General features: G+C 35.5%; 3 protein-coding genes across 3 annotated transcripts; 2 read left to right on the top strand and 1 right to left on the bottom strand.

Annotated features, from left to right (window-relative positions):
* Positions 1 to 876: 876 nt before the first annotated feature.
* FOBCDRAFT_206851 (tryptophan synthase beta subunit-like PLP-dependent enzyme) lies at positions 877 to 1,605 on the top strand (the record flags this gene model as incomplete). The annotated part of the gene is made up of 1 exon (XM_054706977.1): positions 877 to 1,605. The coding sequence occupies one exon, from the start codon at positions 877 to 879 to the stop codon at positions 1,603 to 1,605; it is 729 nt and encodes a 242-aa protein (XP_054562952.1).
* Positions 1,606 to 4,567: 2,962 nt separating this feature from the next.
* Positions 4,568 to 6,446, top strand: FOBCDRAFT_232050 (uncharacterized protein). The gene is made up of 2 exons (XM_059609882.1): positions 4,568 to 4,728; positions 4,865 to 6,446. Exons 1-2 carry the CDS (start codon positions 4,647 to 4,649, stop codon positions 6,364 to 6,366), a joined length of 1,584 nt encoding a protein of 527 aa, XP_059467883.1. The 5' UTR covers positions 4,568 to 4,646; the 3' UTR covers positions 6,367 to 6,446.
* A 456-nt stretch (positions 6,447 to 6,902) lies between these two features.
* Positions 6,903 to 9,232, bottom strand: FOBCDRAFT_206849 (uncharacterized protein; the record flags this gene model as incomplete). Its single annotated transcript, XM_054706976.2, has 5 exons — positions 6,903 to 7,560; positions 7,630 to 8,539; positions 8,742 to 8,784; positions 9,013 to 9,028; positions 9,216 to 9,232. 5 exons carry the CDS (start codon positions 9,230 to 9,232, stop codon positions 6,903 to 6,905), a joined length of 1,644 nt encoding a protein of 547 aa, XP_054562951.2.
* Between the last annotated feature and the right edge of the window lie 5,143 nt (positions 9,233 to 14,375).

Raw genomic sequence — 14,375 nt, 5'->3', positions numbered from 1 at the left:
CTACTATAGGCTTATAAAAGGCTTAATTAGGCTATATAATATTAAGGCATTAATTAGAGGAGGGTTAAATAGAGTGATAAGTATATAATATACTATAGTTAAGGCATAAGACCTATCTAGACCTTCTTATTGCCTTATAAGGCCCTATATATATAGGATATTTAGGAAGCTAGGAGACTAGGTGCTATATGGCAGGTATTCTAGGCTGCCTTTAGTTATAGATCTTATATACTATTAGTACCTCTTATTAGTAATATTAATGCTATTAGCATCTATAAGTTATATAGCTTTATCCTGCCGTAGTTCCTTTAACCGGGAGATATCTTTATATATAATAATGCCTCTGTGTATATAGCCTGGATTATTAAGGCGCTGCTGGAAGAGCTAGGGGTTGACCTGATAGTCTGGCTGCCGTACTTGCCTGACCTAAACCCTATAGAGAATCTGTAGGCATTAATAAAGGCCGAGATCTATAGGTTATACCTAGAACTGATTTACGCAGAGGATATAGTCGCTATATAATATGCCTTAGTCTTAGCTGCAATAGAAGCTTAGGATAGTCTTGAAGAAAGGATCTTGCAAAACCTCTGTGAGATAATGCTGAATAGGGTTAACACTGTAATTGCAGCAGAAGGTTAGTATATAAAGTACTAAAGCTATTCTAGGTGATATTATTACATTGAAAATATAAGCTTAAAGCGGCACCCTTGACGATATCCCGATCCGGCTAGACGATATTCTCCTGAACAGGGGGGATGCGAATACTTTTTGCAGCCCACTGTATCTGGCTTGACTCCAATTCTATACCTGACACGTGATCTAACTCACCACGGCAAGTTGGATGAATATCGAGGCAACCTCTTGTTAAGCAAGATTATGGACGTCGAAACCCACTTTATTAATTCCAAGGGTGGAGATCAGTGGATGGTAAATGAGGGCAATAAGATTATCACCTCTTCTATGGAAGCTCGTCAAGCGGAATTGGAGGCCGAGGGTCACCGAGCTATCATTGTTTGCGCAGGAGGCGCCCATCCACTAGCCTTTGTCGCTCACGCTCTGACCTTCGTGGAGATGTTGGAGCAGTCCAAGAACGCGGGAGTCGAACTGGACTATATCTATCATACGGCGGGTACTGGCACAGCACTACCGGGTATGCTTGCTGGCAAGCTTCTCACAAGGTCACCGGTCAAGATCCGCTCTATAACCATCAATGCCTATGGAGATAAAGCTGGTGATGTCTCCTTCATTGGCATTCAGACCATAGTCGATCGAGTCAAGGGCATCTTCGAACGTCTAGAAGTCTTGCCACCTTCCGACGATGTAATTCGTGCAGAGATCAACCTCGACCAGGGCTTCATTGGTGAAGATTATGGCGTTCCTAGCACTGAAAGCATTTCAGCTATCCAGGAACTTGCACGAGCCGAAGGCGTCTTCCTTGGGCCTGTTTATACCGGTAAAGGTTTCGCAGGTCTGCTTCATCATGTTCGAAGTGGCAAGGTTCCAATGGGGTCTAATGTGGCATTCCTTCACACTGGAGACGCTGCTAATCTTTTTGAATCATCTGCAGTAGTCGGCGAGATAGTAGATGGTATCAAAAGCGACTAGCTTCCAGGTTGGTACTTGGCGGGGGCAGATCCTCCGGATTTTATCCAACAGGGCTCAAAGTCACAACAATCCCCCAACGTTGTGCCCATTAGATGGAAGGCAAGATTTGCTGAGCGGATGCCGGCCCGTGAGGTGTGCTGGGAAGTATTGAAAAGCCTCTAGATTGAATAATATGTGACTATGCTGAAAGTTTAGGTTCCTTTCGCAATTAGGATAGAAGTATATGCGCTCTTATCAGAGTACCTAGCAATGTCAGGCTTTTCGCTATCCTAATGCATCAGCGGGTTTGTTTTGTTGAATACTCGCAAATCTGATGGCTATGCCTCGGTGTCCGTAATGGAGTCTGCAAATGGGAAACCCTTCCAAGTCGATACAATGTGTGCACATTATATGCTAAGGACTCTCCTGGTTTTCTGCCCAAGCTTTTTTACCCTCTGCAATTACAGTGCCGGTCCAATTCCGATCCTGCTCACTCGGATATCCGCCAACTCCTTTATCGGCAGGCCATCGGGCGATATTCTGAGTAAGACATCAAGACGTTCATCGAATGCATTGACTGAGTCAATAGCTTTGGCGCAAGAGACATCGCAAGTCCCTCACACCCTTACGAATTGCAGTTATACAATATGTGCGGCTCCCATGGGTTAAGTTCTTTCATTTCGGAAGAGAGGATCGGTTACCTTAATTGCTCTAACATTTGAGAAAGATTCATCTCGCTTACACTTATAAGCGCCGTCTCAGAGCCGATATTCGTTCCTACAAGGTAGGAATCTATATGCCCACTCCCCGTCCGCTGAACGATACGGCCATCTTTCAAATGATCATTGTAGGGAGGACAGCCAAGATTTGTACGGGTAGTAGGGAAAGGCATGAGGGATCATGAGTAGCTAAAACTAAACAAGTGGTTAGTTAAGGAAATGATATTCTTGAGTTTAATTACAAATGGAATATATTACATTGATTCTAAAAAGAATTTCGAATTTTATTTGGCCCTGCGGCATCTCAGCGCAGGGTCGCAAGTTCAGCTCTCGAGGCGTTGCACGGGTCCTGCTGTACAGAGCGTAATCGAGGGCACCCATAGAAGTGGCGAACAGAGTTTACCCTAGTGAACGAATCAATAATCGCCCGACGGCTACTTTTCTGAAACACTTGGCTATGGGTCGGCCGCAGCTAGCCCGAATGTACAGCCGAAATGCTCAAAGGAATTGTGGGCATCCAACATTCAGGAAGTAACACCGCGTCTGACTCAAGTTCACGTGAATGGCTTGCGACAATTTTTACCGTTGTGGCTAGGGTTGCCCCAGTCGAGTCATGTTAACCTTGACTCGAGCTTAGACCTGGTTCCATAAATAGTAGAGAGGTCATTTACAATAAGGAGTTTATGTTTTGGAGCCTGTAGGTTTTCGGCCAAATACGGGCGAGCGGGTCGCTTCAAGCACTCTAACTAACAATAAAGCGCCGACTGGCCATTTACAACAGCGTATGTCAATTTAGAAAACTCGTGTCCAGAAAAAAAATGTGTTCCAAGAGATCCCTCACGACGATAAAGTCCCGCATCGACATGGCTTGCATTCGACTTACTAAATGACCCTCGCGGTAGTGGCGCTGTTTGAGCTTACGGATAACTTTGGTAGATAATTCTTACTTAGAATCCCAACTCAGCCGTGCGATCGCAATGCACCGCCTAGTGTACGGTTGCCACACTGGAGAGGCATGACACCATCTAAGCAGGTTCTGGAATGTACATTTGATTTCCACGCGCAGCGCCTCGGCCAGGAAAACGAGAATTGATTGAGATGATGGGTCTAATAGTTTGGGGGTCTCAAGTCGTGTTTAACGTTATTGCCCGATCTTGTACGAAGTGAATGATAAGATGCAAAATGCTAGGCAATGACGCGGGTAGCGGATAACAAAGCCTATTTTAGCTTTCGAGTCTTCGCTATGATGGTGCGATGAGAACAAAATTGTTAAAAAAGTCGCCCATAGCTCTCCTTACCCTATAGTACGAAACTACCAACAACACAAGCAAGCCCTCCAAAGGACAAGCAAGTCTGGCGCAGCCATTTGAGGTTCGGCTTTAACTTTCCTCCTTCCAGATGATCAGCTGATTAGGACTGCCTTCGGGCTTCCATCAGTTGCTCCAATGATGACTTGAACGAGGACGCAGTGGCCGAACCAAAACCTATGCATTACAACAAAGCTATCTGCATAGTTTATTGCATCACATGATTAAGAAAAGGGACTGCCGCAGGCTAGAACGAAAATTACATTTATTATTAACAACTATAAGAAGAGAATGGATAGGATAGAGGCCCAGCTAGTGAAAAAATGTAACGGCCATATTTCCATTGGCTCTAGCGCGCATATAAGTTGCTCCTTGCGCAATGTGCTTTTGCTTCATGAAGATAATAGGATATCAAATTAGAAATATATCGAACTGAGGGAATCCAAATGTGGAATGGCCGGTGAACGGACCTTGATGTAGAAGCAGCTCTGGTAGATGAAGAAGATTTCTCAGAAAAGCATGCAATTCGCCCGCGACGTGTGCCCAGGGAAACGAGCAAGATGATTAGGCTGTTGGTGACCCTTATACCTACCTACTATCGTTTCCTATTAAGGAGGGACTGTTAGTCAACCTGCGGAGGTTTCTGGGACAGTGCTATTTTGCCTACAATGTACAATCTTGGCGGGGTAATATTCCATCCCCGTAGACAGTCTACCCTGAACGCGATTGCACGGAATAGGGAAATGTGGATCTGTTTGTGGGCTGCCTCCCGGTATTCTAGAAGTAGGGAAGCGGATCCTTGAACACCTTTTTTGACTCAGCCTCTCAGGTACCGCTATCCACATCGGCCCCACTCAAAAAATTAGACTTTCTCTGCAGCTAGGACCAACTGTATCCGTGTATCCGACACCTTAAAAGCCTGCTTCCAAGCTCCCCGTTTACAAAAGCAAAAACAAAAAACACAAGAACGCTTTCGTTTCGCACGCCAGCTGTCCACAACCTGCTCTGTATATCATAGCCCGAAGAAACGATACAGATGGAAACGGTTCCTAAAGTCATCGATAAAGAAAGAGGAAACAAAAAATGGACAAGGGCCAATGCTCCTAAAGTCAGGACTGGTTGCGTTACTTGGTTCGTGGCACATTTCTTCGTCTCGCCCTTTTGTAGTACTGACTTCCAAGACAGCAAGTACGTGCTAGGTACAGCATATAGCTGAAAATACATAGAAGGTTGCTGTCTAACACTGTTCTAGAGCCCGCCATCTCAAATGCGATGAGGGAAAGCCTGGATGTCGGCGATGTTTCAAAGATTCTTTCCAATGTGGAGGATACGAACAACCTAGACCGTGCACTCAAATGCGCACAAAGAGAAGGCCTAAAAAGCCTGATCCAGTCTACCTCGCATCGCAGGGAAGACTTCATGAGCGGAAGATCTCTCCAATGCCAGCCTTGACAACAATTCAATTTGCTGACGAATCAATCGCGGCCCTCTTTCATCATGCCAGACAACATACACTCGAGGATTTCCTCCAGACATCCGATTCAATCGACTTTTGGTTCCAATTTATCTTGCCGGCTTCGTATTCTGTTCATGCCATCAGACATGCCCTCTGCGCCCTAGGTGGAGCACATCGATTTTTTCTGGGAAGCCGCGTTGGAGTATCACACTCCTCATCTATTGTGCATATCGAGGAAGAAGCCATCCAAAATTACAACTGCGCCATTGCTTACATACGGCCGCTTATGACAAAAAGCTCGGAAAACACTCTACAGATTGTCCTTGCTTGCTGCATTATCTTCATTTGCATTGAGAACCTTCTTGGTCGTCCAGCCGAATCAATCCGTCACTTGAATGCGGGACGCCGTCTCCTTACATCTTTATATCATCGACAACACAACACTGCACCCGAACAGCCCTGGACCAAAAGGACTCTGCAACAAAGCGACAGTATTATAAGGAGTATATCGGACATCTTACTCTCACTACGACAATCTGCGGCTGTGTACAATGCCGCCACCGTTTTCCCGTACTGGAACCATCATCAAGCTGTTGACCTTGGAGATCTGACTGTGCCTTTTGACAGCTTGTCGAAAGCGATTAAACTCTCAAACGATATTGGATATGCATGCACTGGATTTCCCAACTCATTCAACAGGAAAATATTCCACAATACCGAGCCATTTGATGGTGGAGATATCCTGCCTTCCTCCATGGGTTTTAACTTGAACAATGCAGGCGCGGCGTTTCCCGCGGCTCAGTCAGCGTATAAAACATGGAACTCCAAGTTTGAGCCTTTGAGGAAAAGAAAACTTAAGGAACAGCTTTCAGTCTCTGCTCGCTATCAACTGGCAAAGCTCTCTCTAACCCAGGCCGTCTGGGCTGCTCTCATCAAGATAGACACTTTTGAAGATGACTTTGAAAAGAAAGACTGTGAGTTTATCCTGGAACGAGCTGAGGAATTGATAAAGCTGGATATAGCCCGGAAGATACCTATCTTTGTCCTGGATTGCGATTTAGTATCTGCCTTGGCGGCCGTCCTAAAGTCTTGTAACGACGCTGCCATTCAACGCAAGACGATATCTATGCTTCGATCTTTGCACCGGAAAGATGGTCTCTGGGATAGTCAAGAGCTTGCAGACATTTTCGAGGCTAGTATTGATGCTAGAAACAGTGGTGCAATCAGCTGGGACACGCAACCACTAGCTATTCCAGAACTAAGGAGGAGGCTGCATTGCTTGCGCTTTTTATCAAGGTGAGCCAGCCACTACTTGATGACAGGGATATTTCGAAATATAGGGGGTTAGCCGAGTCCTCAATAGTCATTAGTGAAATTGATATCGAATTCTTTTAATATTACTGGCGGAAGAAGGCCAAGGACTACCCGCTTAGAAAGGGGGCCGACAAGTAACGATTAATCATCTCAACAACAAATGTAGAAAGAACAGGCCGGTGGTTTTCCAAATTCAAAGCTTGCGACAATCGGGTACTTTTGGAATGGTTAACGATGAATACGGATGTATTTGGGCTCAAGAATGGTCTCGCTTGATACTCAACCACATATCAGATTCCTACTACTGGTTAATCTGTTCAACAACCGACTGGCCAACAATTGGCCTGTCATGTCGAACCCAACCAGGCTGGTGCTGATGTATGCACCCTTCTCAACGATGCAGCTTTCGTAAACAGGCACACTGTCGTACCTGTTCTCTATCATCCCATGCGTGGTCTATTAAACTTTAGAAGGCTTCGCACCCTCGATAGCAGACCAAGTGCAGGCAACTACAGTACAGGATCAACTGAATATATCCATGACGAAACGCTTGTTTCTAAAGTTGTCTAAGAATCTTTTGCCATCCTCTCGATCTCCGCCCTGCACCCCACTCAGGATGCTCCCAAGCGCCCCTTCCACTGCGTCACCGACTTGCCTACTTCCACATACGTAGACATTCCCCCCTTGATTCCAAAGTTTCCTAATATATTCCTGTTGTTCAATGACTTGATCTTGAACATATTTGCATCCGGCTGTCTGTTTGGTATCACGCGAGTATGCTCTCTTCACGACCACAGCACCCTCACCTTCCCAAGCGTCGAATTCCTCTCGGTAAAGATCGTCATCCCGACGACGGCAACCAAATATAAGCAGCGCAGGCGCCAATATGCGGTCTGCCTTCATTTGAATAGATCTTTGTTGTATATACCCGCAGAAAGGGGCTAGACCAGCGCCAGCAGCGACGCAGATGATTGGTGTAGTATCCGGAGCAAGCGGAAGGTGAAACGCAATGTTGGACCGTCGTATAGATACCTGGAGCCGATCATCTGGCTTCAAACTCGCAAGAAAGTTCGAGGCTACTCCCATGTAAAGACCTTGTCCACTCAACGAGGGCGTTTCAAGTACCGAATAGGTCAAAGTAGCATGGCTTGGGTCCTTGAGGGGTGAGGATGAGATGGAACTGTCAGTAAGTTCAAGGTTAGTAAAGCTGTGAAATATAGGATGAAGGCATCAAGCATCTTTAACTTACTACTGCCTAGTCCTGATGGGTTGCAGCATGCCTAAGTATGTAGCAATCGGCAATTCAACCGACGGAAATCGTTCAAGCAGATCTAGAATAGATACACGCTTGTCTTCGATCTCGCTCTTGAATTTAACGTCAGAAGCAAGGAGCTCAATTTCCATTCTGACCTTTTCGCTTTGCGCGTAGGATGCAAGAACGAGTGTATCTTTTCTTGTACAGAGGGATGCTAACTCAACATAAGAGCTGAGCACGTCCCATGCAGATACCGGGATACCAATTGGTAGGGAGGTAATCTCGCTACCAGCGATCGTAAGAACAGCATCCCAAGGCAGTTTGAAACGTCGGAGGGCCCGAGTGACAGCATCGCGAGGGTTCATTGGAAGGGCCTCAAGGTAATCGCCCACCTCGTACGAGCAGCCTGAAGGGAGTTTCATCTCAATGTGTCTTTTACGGGGTAGCCTCGGAGCGGCGAGATCCCTCACACCTGTTACTATAGCTTCTTTGACACTTTTCCGTAGAGCCGAAGCACGAGATACCGAAATATCGACACTCAGTCCCATAGATCCCACTAAAGCTTCTGGCGACCCTCCAGTAACGTCAGGGTACTTTTTCTCAAGAGCAGGCCATAGTTCCTTACTTTCCCATATGTCGAAGTCCAGGAAAGGGTCTTTTTCGGCAACATTTGTCAGGCCCAAAGTCACAAGTCGCTCGCCGCCACGTTTCCCAAGTTCGTCGTCGATCAATTTGGGAATTCGGTGAAAGGTTTGCCGCCATTCCGAATTGCCGACACCAAAAACGACATAGTGGACCTTTTGCACCTCATTACCAGTCATACTCTTGATCCAGTTCACGAAGTACGCGGCATTATCAGGTGGTTGGCCCTCGTAAGAAGCTACAAAGATGACTAAAAAAAAGCCTATTTAAAATATTTATTTCTTATTTTATTATACTATTAGATTCTTATTTTATTAATAAGTAAGTTAATTATAATAAGTATATTAAATTTAGATATATAATAACTAGTTATATATATATAAGCTAATATTATATAAAAAGTAATATTATATATTTCTTAAGAGCTATAAATAAGGTAATATACTATTAACTATCCTTCTTACTGCCTCTCCTGCTAAGTCTATATATTATGCCCCTATAGATTAACTAAATTAATATATATATTATTTTACTAAGCTACCTATAGTATTAGTTTATATATAGTTATACTTATTATTAGCATAGGCTATATTATACCAGGGATTATAAGGCCTCCTTAGTATATAATATCTTATTACTATAGAGATTATATTATCTAGAAAGGCATAATATTAGGGATTAGGTAAGCTAGCTATTAGTTAATAGTATTATAAAGCTAGCTTATATATTAATTACCTTAAATATTATATCCCTATAGATATATTACTATAATTACTAATTAACTAGTAGAGGCAAAGCTAATATTATATATAATATATAACTATTATAGTATTAAGAAAGCTATATTAATATTTACTTCTTAAGGAGTATTCTAAGCTATCTAGCTATTTATATTAAACTAATTCTAGGCTAGCTAAATAACTCCTTAATTCTCTTACCTATAGAGAATAGGCATAGGAATAAGAGGTAAAAAGCTAACTGCCTTTTATACCCTTATACCCTAGGGCAGGGAATTAGTAATCTAAGAAGACTATAAGATAAATTAATTATTTTAGTTAGAAGGAAAATAATAAGAAGGGGTAGTAATTTAATCCTTATAAATTTAAAAGCTAGTATTATTATTATTATTAGGAGGTATATTTAAAGATATAAATATTATATAAGTTAGAAGGCTTATTATATTATATTATATTAAGAAAAAGAAAGACCTAAAAGTTATATTTCTAGTTACACTAATAAATATATAGCTATAGTAATTTATATTTAAGTTATTTATTAATATAAGTAATTATAACTTACTAAGTCTATTATAAATTATTATAATTACTTAAGTATATTCCTTATAATTAATTTTATATATTAATTATTATTTAAAGTGATTAGATATTATTTAATATATTAATAATTAATTACCTATATATATTATAATTAAAAAATGCCTTATTATATAGCTTATATAATATATTAATAGTAATATAATATTATAAATATAAGCTTAATCTAGGATATATTTATATATTAATCTAAAAGTCTAATAAATATAATAATAAATAAATAATATATTAGTTAGTAATTTAGTATTTTTTACTTTATTTAATAATATATTTATTTCTCTAATTAATTACTATTAAGTTAATTTATTAAGTAACTATTTAAGTATTATAATATACTTATTATATTATAATATCTTATTATATTATATACTTATTATCTTTAAGGCTATTTTAGCTAGTATATTAAGGCTAGCTAGTAACTTCTTAATCTTCTTAAATAACCTCCTTATTATTAAAGTTAATATATATATTTATCTCCTTTTTAATCTAATCTTAAAGCTTCTTTCTATTAGAAGCTTTTATATATATACCTATCTGCTTAAAGCTATAGGCCTATTAGTAATAAGTCTTTAGGTGCTTTAGATATAACTTTATTACCTTTTAATATTACCTATTAATATAGTAATATATATACTACTATAAATATTATCTTTTATAGTCTAATATATATTATTTATAAATAGTAGGAGTATTATTATATTTCTTAGGCTTAATAACTATAATATTTATAATCTAAAAAGTAACTTAGGGAGAGGTAACTAAGGAAGGTATTAATATTAGTATAATAAAAGTAATTATTCTTATATATATTATTATTATATAAGTCTCTATCTTAGTAATTATTATTATAATAGATTATATTATATTAAGCTATAACTAAGGATTTATAATATATTATATAATTAATTATAATACTAAAGAGAGTAGCTTTAAAGCAGGTAATATATTATAATAATAAATAAGATATATCTTTAAGATTAGCTTATAACTAATTTACTAATATATAAAGTATTATAATTATATCTTTAACTATAATATCTTTTTAACTCTTTTAAATAGAGAGGGCTCTTAATTTATACTTATTATTAATAATATTAATTTATTAGTAAGATAATTAAATACCCTTTAAGGTTTAATAAGAAGTAAAAAAGCTCTTTAGTATTATAAATACTAATAGGAGTAGAAATATAATAATTAGAAATAAAGCCTATTTATTAGGAAAGGCTTAAAAGTATAAGTATATAATAACCTAAAGCTTTTTATAAAGGTCTTTATATATATAAGGATATTACTTTTTAATTATTTAACTTACTTTTTAATTATAAGTATAGCTTTATAAAAAACCTAATTACTAATAGTATTAAATAATAGGCATAATAATTAGATATTTTTATAAGTTAGCTTAATAATATTATTATATATAGTATTATTAAAGGCTTTATAGCTAATTATTTACTACTTACTTAATATATCTTTAATACTTAAAGAGATTTATATAATTATTAGTAAGATATCTCTTAATAAGGTTATATATTCCTTTTATAGGTAAAGTTATTATTTAATTAAAATAAGATATAATTCTTATCTAAGCCTTAATAAATTTCTCTTTATATAGGATTAGGTAAGTTATTATAATATATCTTACTTTATTATAATAGCTTAAAGTATATATAACCTTAAACTTTATATACCTCTCCTTATAAATAGCCTAAGTCTCTAAAGCTATAATATTATTAAAGCTCTTTTAGAATTCTTATTATTTACTTTACTTATCTTAATTATTTATACCCTTTATAAACTAAGGTTAATAATAAGCTAAGACTGCCTAATTAATATATTAAATATAAAGAAGGTAAAATAGCTTAGGGAAGGTAATTATATTTATATTTATATTTATATAAGTAAGATATTAATCTATAAGTATAATAAAAAAAAGAGTTATTTTATTTCCTTTATATACCTCCTAAAGGTAAGAAAGAACCTATAAGTAATTTACTTTTTTTTTACTACTTATAAAGGTAAATATAATATAAAAGGTCTTTTTATAAGTATTTATATTAATAATATTAAGAAAAGGTATCTTATACTTATTAGTCTTATATATATAGTTAAGTATTATAACTTTAGGATAGGACTTAGTATATATAAGAGACTCTAGATTAATAAAGAATATAGTTATAATTTTACTATTCTTATTAAGGTAGAAGTAATTTCTAAAGCCTTATTTAATAAGCTTATCTATAAGGATATAAATAAAGCTTTAACCTTTAGTAAGGTCTTATTTACCTTATATAATAGTATTATAAATATTATATTATATAATAAGGGTGAATCTATTTATAAGCCTTATATATAATTATATCCTTTTTAGCTTTATATTAGCCTCTATAAGTAATTAAATAATTTACTTTTAATCTCCTCTTAGTTAGTAATAAACTAAATATATCTTTAACTTATAGTTTAGCTTATAAAAATATTTAATAAGGTCTAATAGATATTATTACTAGATTATTATAAGAAGTTAAAGGACTAAAAGTCTATAAAGCAGAGAAAATTAGAGATATATATATAAAAAATAATAAAAGAAAATATCTAATAAAGTAAAAAAACTACTTAGAAAATAAGAATATATAAAAACCCCTAAAATACCTTATTAATATTTAATAATTCCTAAGGAATTTCTATTAAAATTAAATAAAAGTAAAGTATTAAAAGAATTATCTTTTAAACTAAAAGCAGATTAATTAATATTATTTAAGATATAATTAACCTAAAGGTGCTTAGCTAATATACTTTTATAAGTATTTAATATTAATAATAAGTTATATTATTACTTTGCTTCTTATAAACCCTAATAAGTAGTTTTAAAATACTTTTTTTTTACTTTACTTTTAATTTTATAAATATATAATAAATAATTAGTAGTAATAACTAAATAAGACTATAAGGTACTTATTTCCTTATAAAGCCTAAGTAAGTCTTTACTAGCTTTATTTTTATTATTTTTTAACTTTTTTTCCTATTTTATTAAAGTTATTACTTAAGAAAGTTAATACATTAGAAAATAAATAATAAAACTATAAGAAATAACTTATATAAAGAAGTAACTTATATATTATTATAAGACTTTTTACTTTAAATATACTTATTATAATAACTAGAATCTATAGATATTATATATTACTTATTTCTATAAAAATAATAAGTATAAGGCATTTTAGCTTTATTTCTAAAATTATAAATAAAATTAGCTAATATAATAATTTTATACTTTTTATAAATTTACTTAAGTTTCTTATTAACCTTATAAGAATAATAAGATTTATAAGAATACTATTTGAAAATATAATTAAATATTATATAATATAATAATAAAAGGGCTAAGTTAAAACTAACTATAAGAAGGGTTTTAATAGCTAAGATAATAGGTTTTTAAAATAAGACCTAACAGAGAGGAAGGATTATATTATAACCTTAGTAGTTATATTATATATACCTTATAAAAACTCTATATAAGGTATTAGTTATAAGAGATTTACCTAACTTATATTAATTAACTAATACTTTTATTATATTAAAATAATAAATATTAAGATAATATATACTAGGAATAGTTTATCCCTCGGACTTATTAATCCTTATATAATTACTTTAATATATAAAATATATTTATTAGTATTTACATAGAACTTAGCTTACTAGCTATTAATAAAGTATCTTTATATTAATAAGCCTTATATATATTACTTAATTATTAATAGATATAATACTTTATATTACTTAGTATTATGCCTTATATTATTTATAAATATAAACCTAGTATAAACTAGTTTACCTATTTGGAAACCAAACTATTATATTAGGGTTGTTTTTATATTATAATTAATTTAAAGAATATATAATACCTTTAATATAAGAGAAAGATTATAGTTAAGAGTTATAACTCTAGGAGTCCTAGTTATAATAATAATCTTATTAGCAGATAGTTAGAAGAAGGAAAGAAAAGGACTAAATATAACAAGATTTACTAAATTATCTTAAACTTAGGCCCAAGCTTTATATTTCTCTTTTAACCTTATGCACTAGAGAATTAAATATATTATCTTATAGTAAATTACACTAATTACTAGTCCTTATAGATGAATTTATATTAAATATTAAAATTAATTAAACTTTTACTTTTTTATTTAACTAGAGATTTCTATTCTTTATAGAGCGCAGAAGCCTTACCCTCTATATCCTTCTTCACCGCGTAAATTAGCAATTAATTGCAAAGACTACGCAGGTCATCACACAAAAGAACAAGCACGCCAAAGAGCCAGAAGCGGACTCGTAATGCACCTCCTAATTGCATAAGCGAAGGCTGCCAGGGCACCCACTATAACTCGTACCACATCAGTAAATCGACTTGAGGTAAGCGCTGAGCTAGCAAACACTGGCCAGGTACTTATGCATGCCACCTGAAGTATTTCAAACACAAGGAACTATTACATAGAAAAGGACCTCGCCGTAGAGAACTATCATAATTAGCAATTGAAGTCAGTCTTCGAAATGTTAATTATGTCCTGCTGCTTACTCTGGTTGTTGGGATTGGTTGTCTGGTAGCCAGTTTGTATATTTTCGTCAACGGAGCTATGCACACAACACCTGTCTCCTCCATCCTCGGCATCAATAAACCCGTTTGCACAGATATTAGAAGTTCTTTGCTCAGTGTTGATGAAAAGAAAACGGAAGGAATTAGCCAGTTGTAATATATCACTTTTG

Source organism: Fusarium oxysporum, chromosome IX, assembly GCF_013085055.1.
Source record: "Fusarium oxysporum Fo47 chromosome IX, complete sequence".
Lineage (NCBI taxonomy): Eukaryota > Fungi > Ascomycota > Sordariomycetes > Hypocreales > Nectriaceae > Fusarium > Fusarium oxysporum.
Note: the sequence above shows the minus strand (reverse complement) of the source record. Positions and strands in the feature narration are given on the sequence as shown.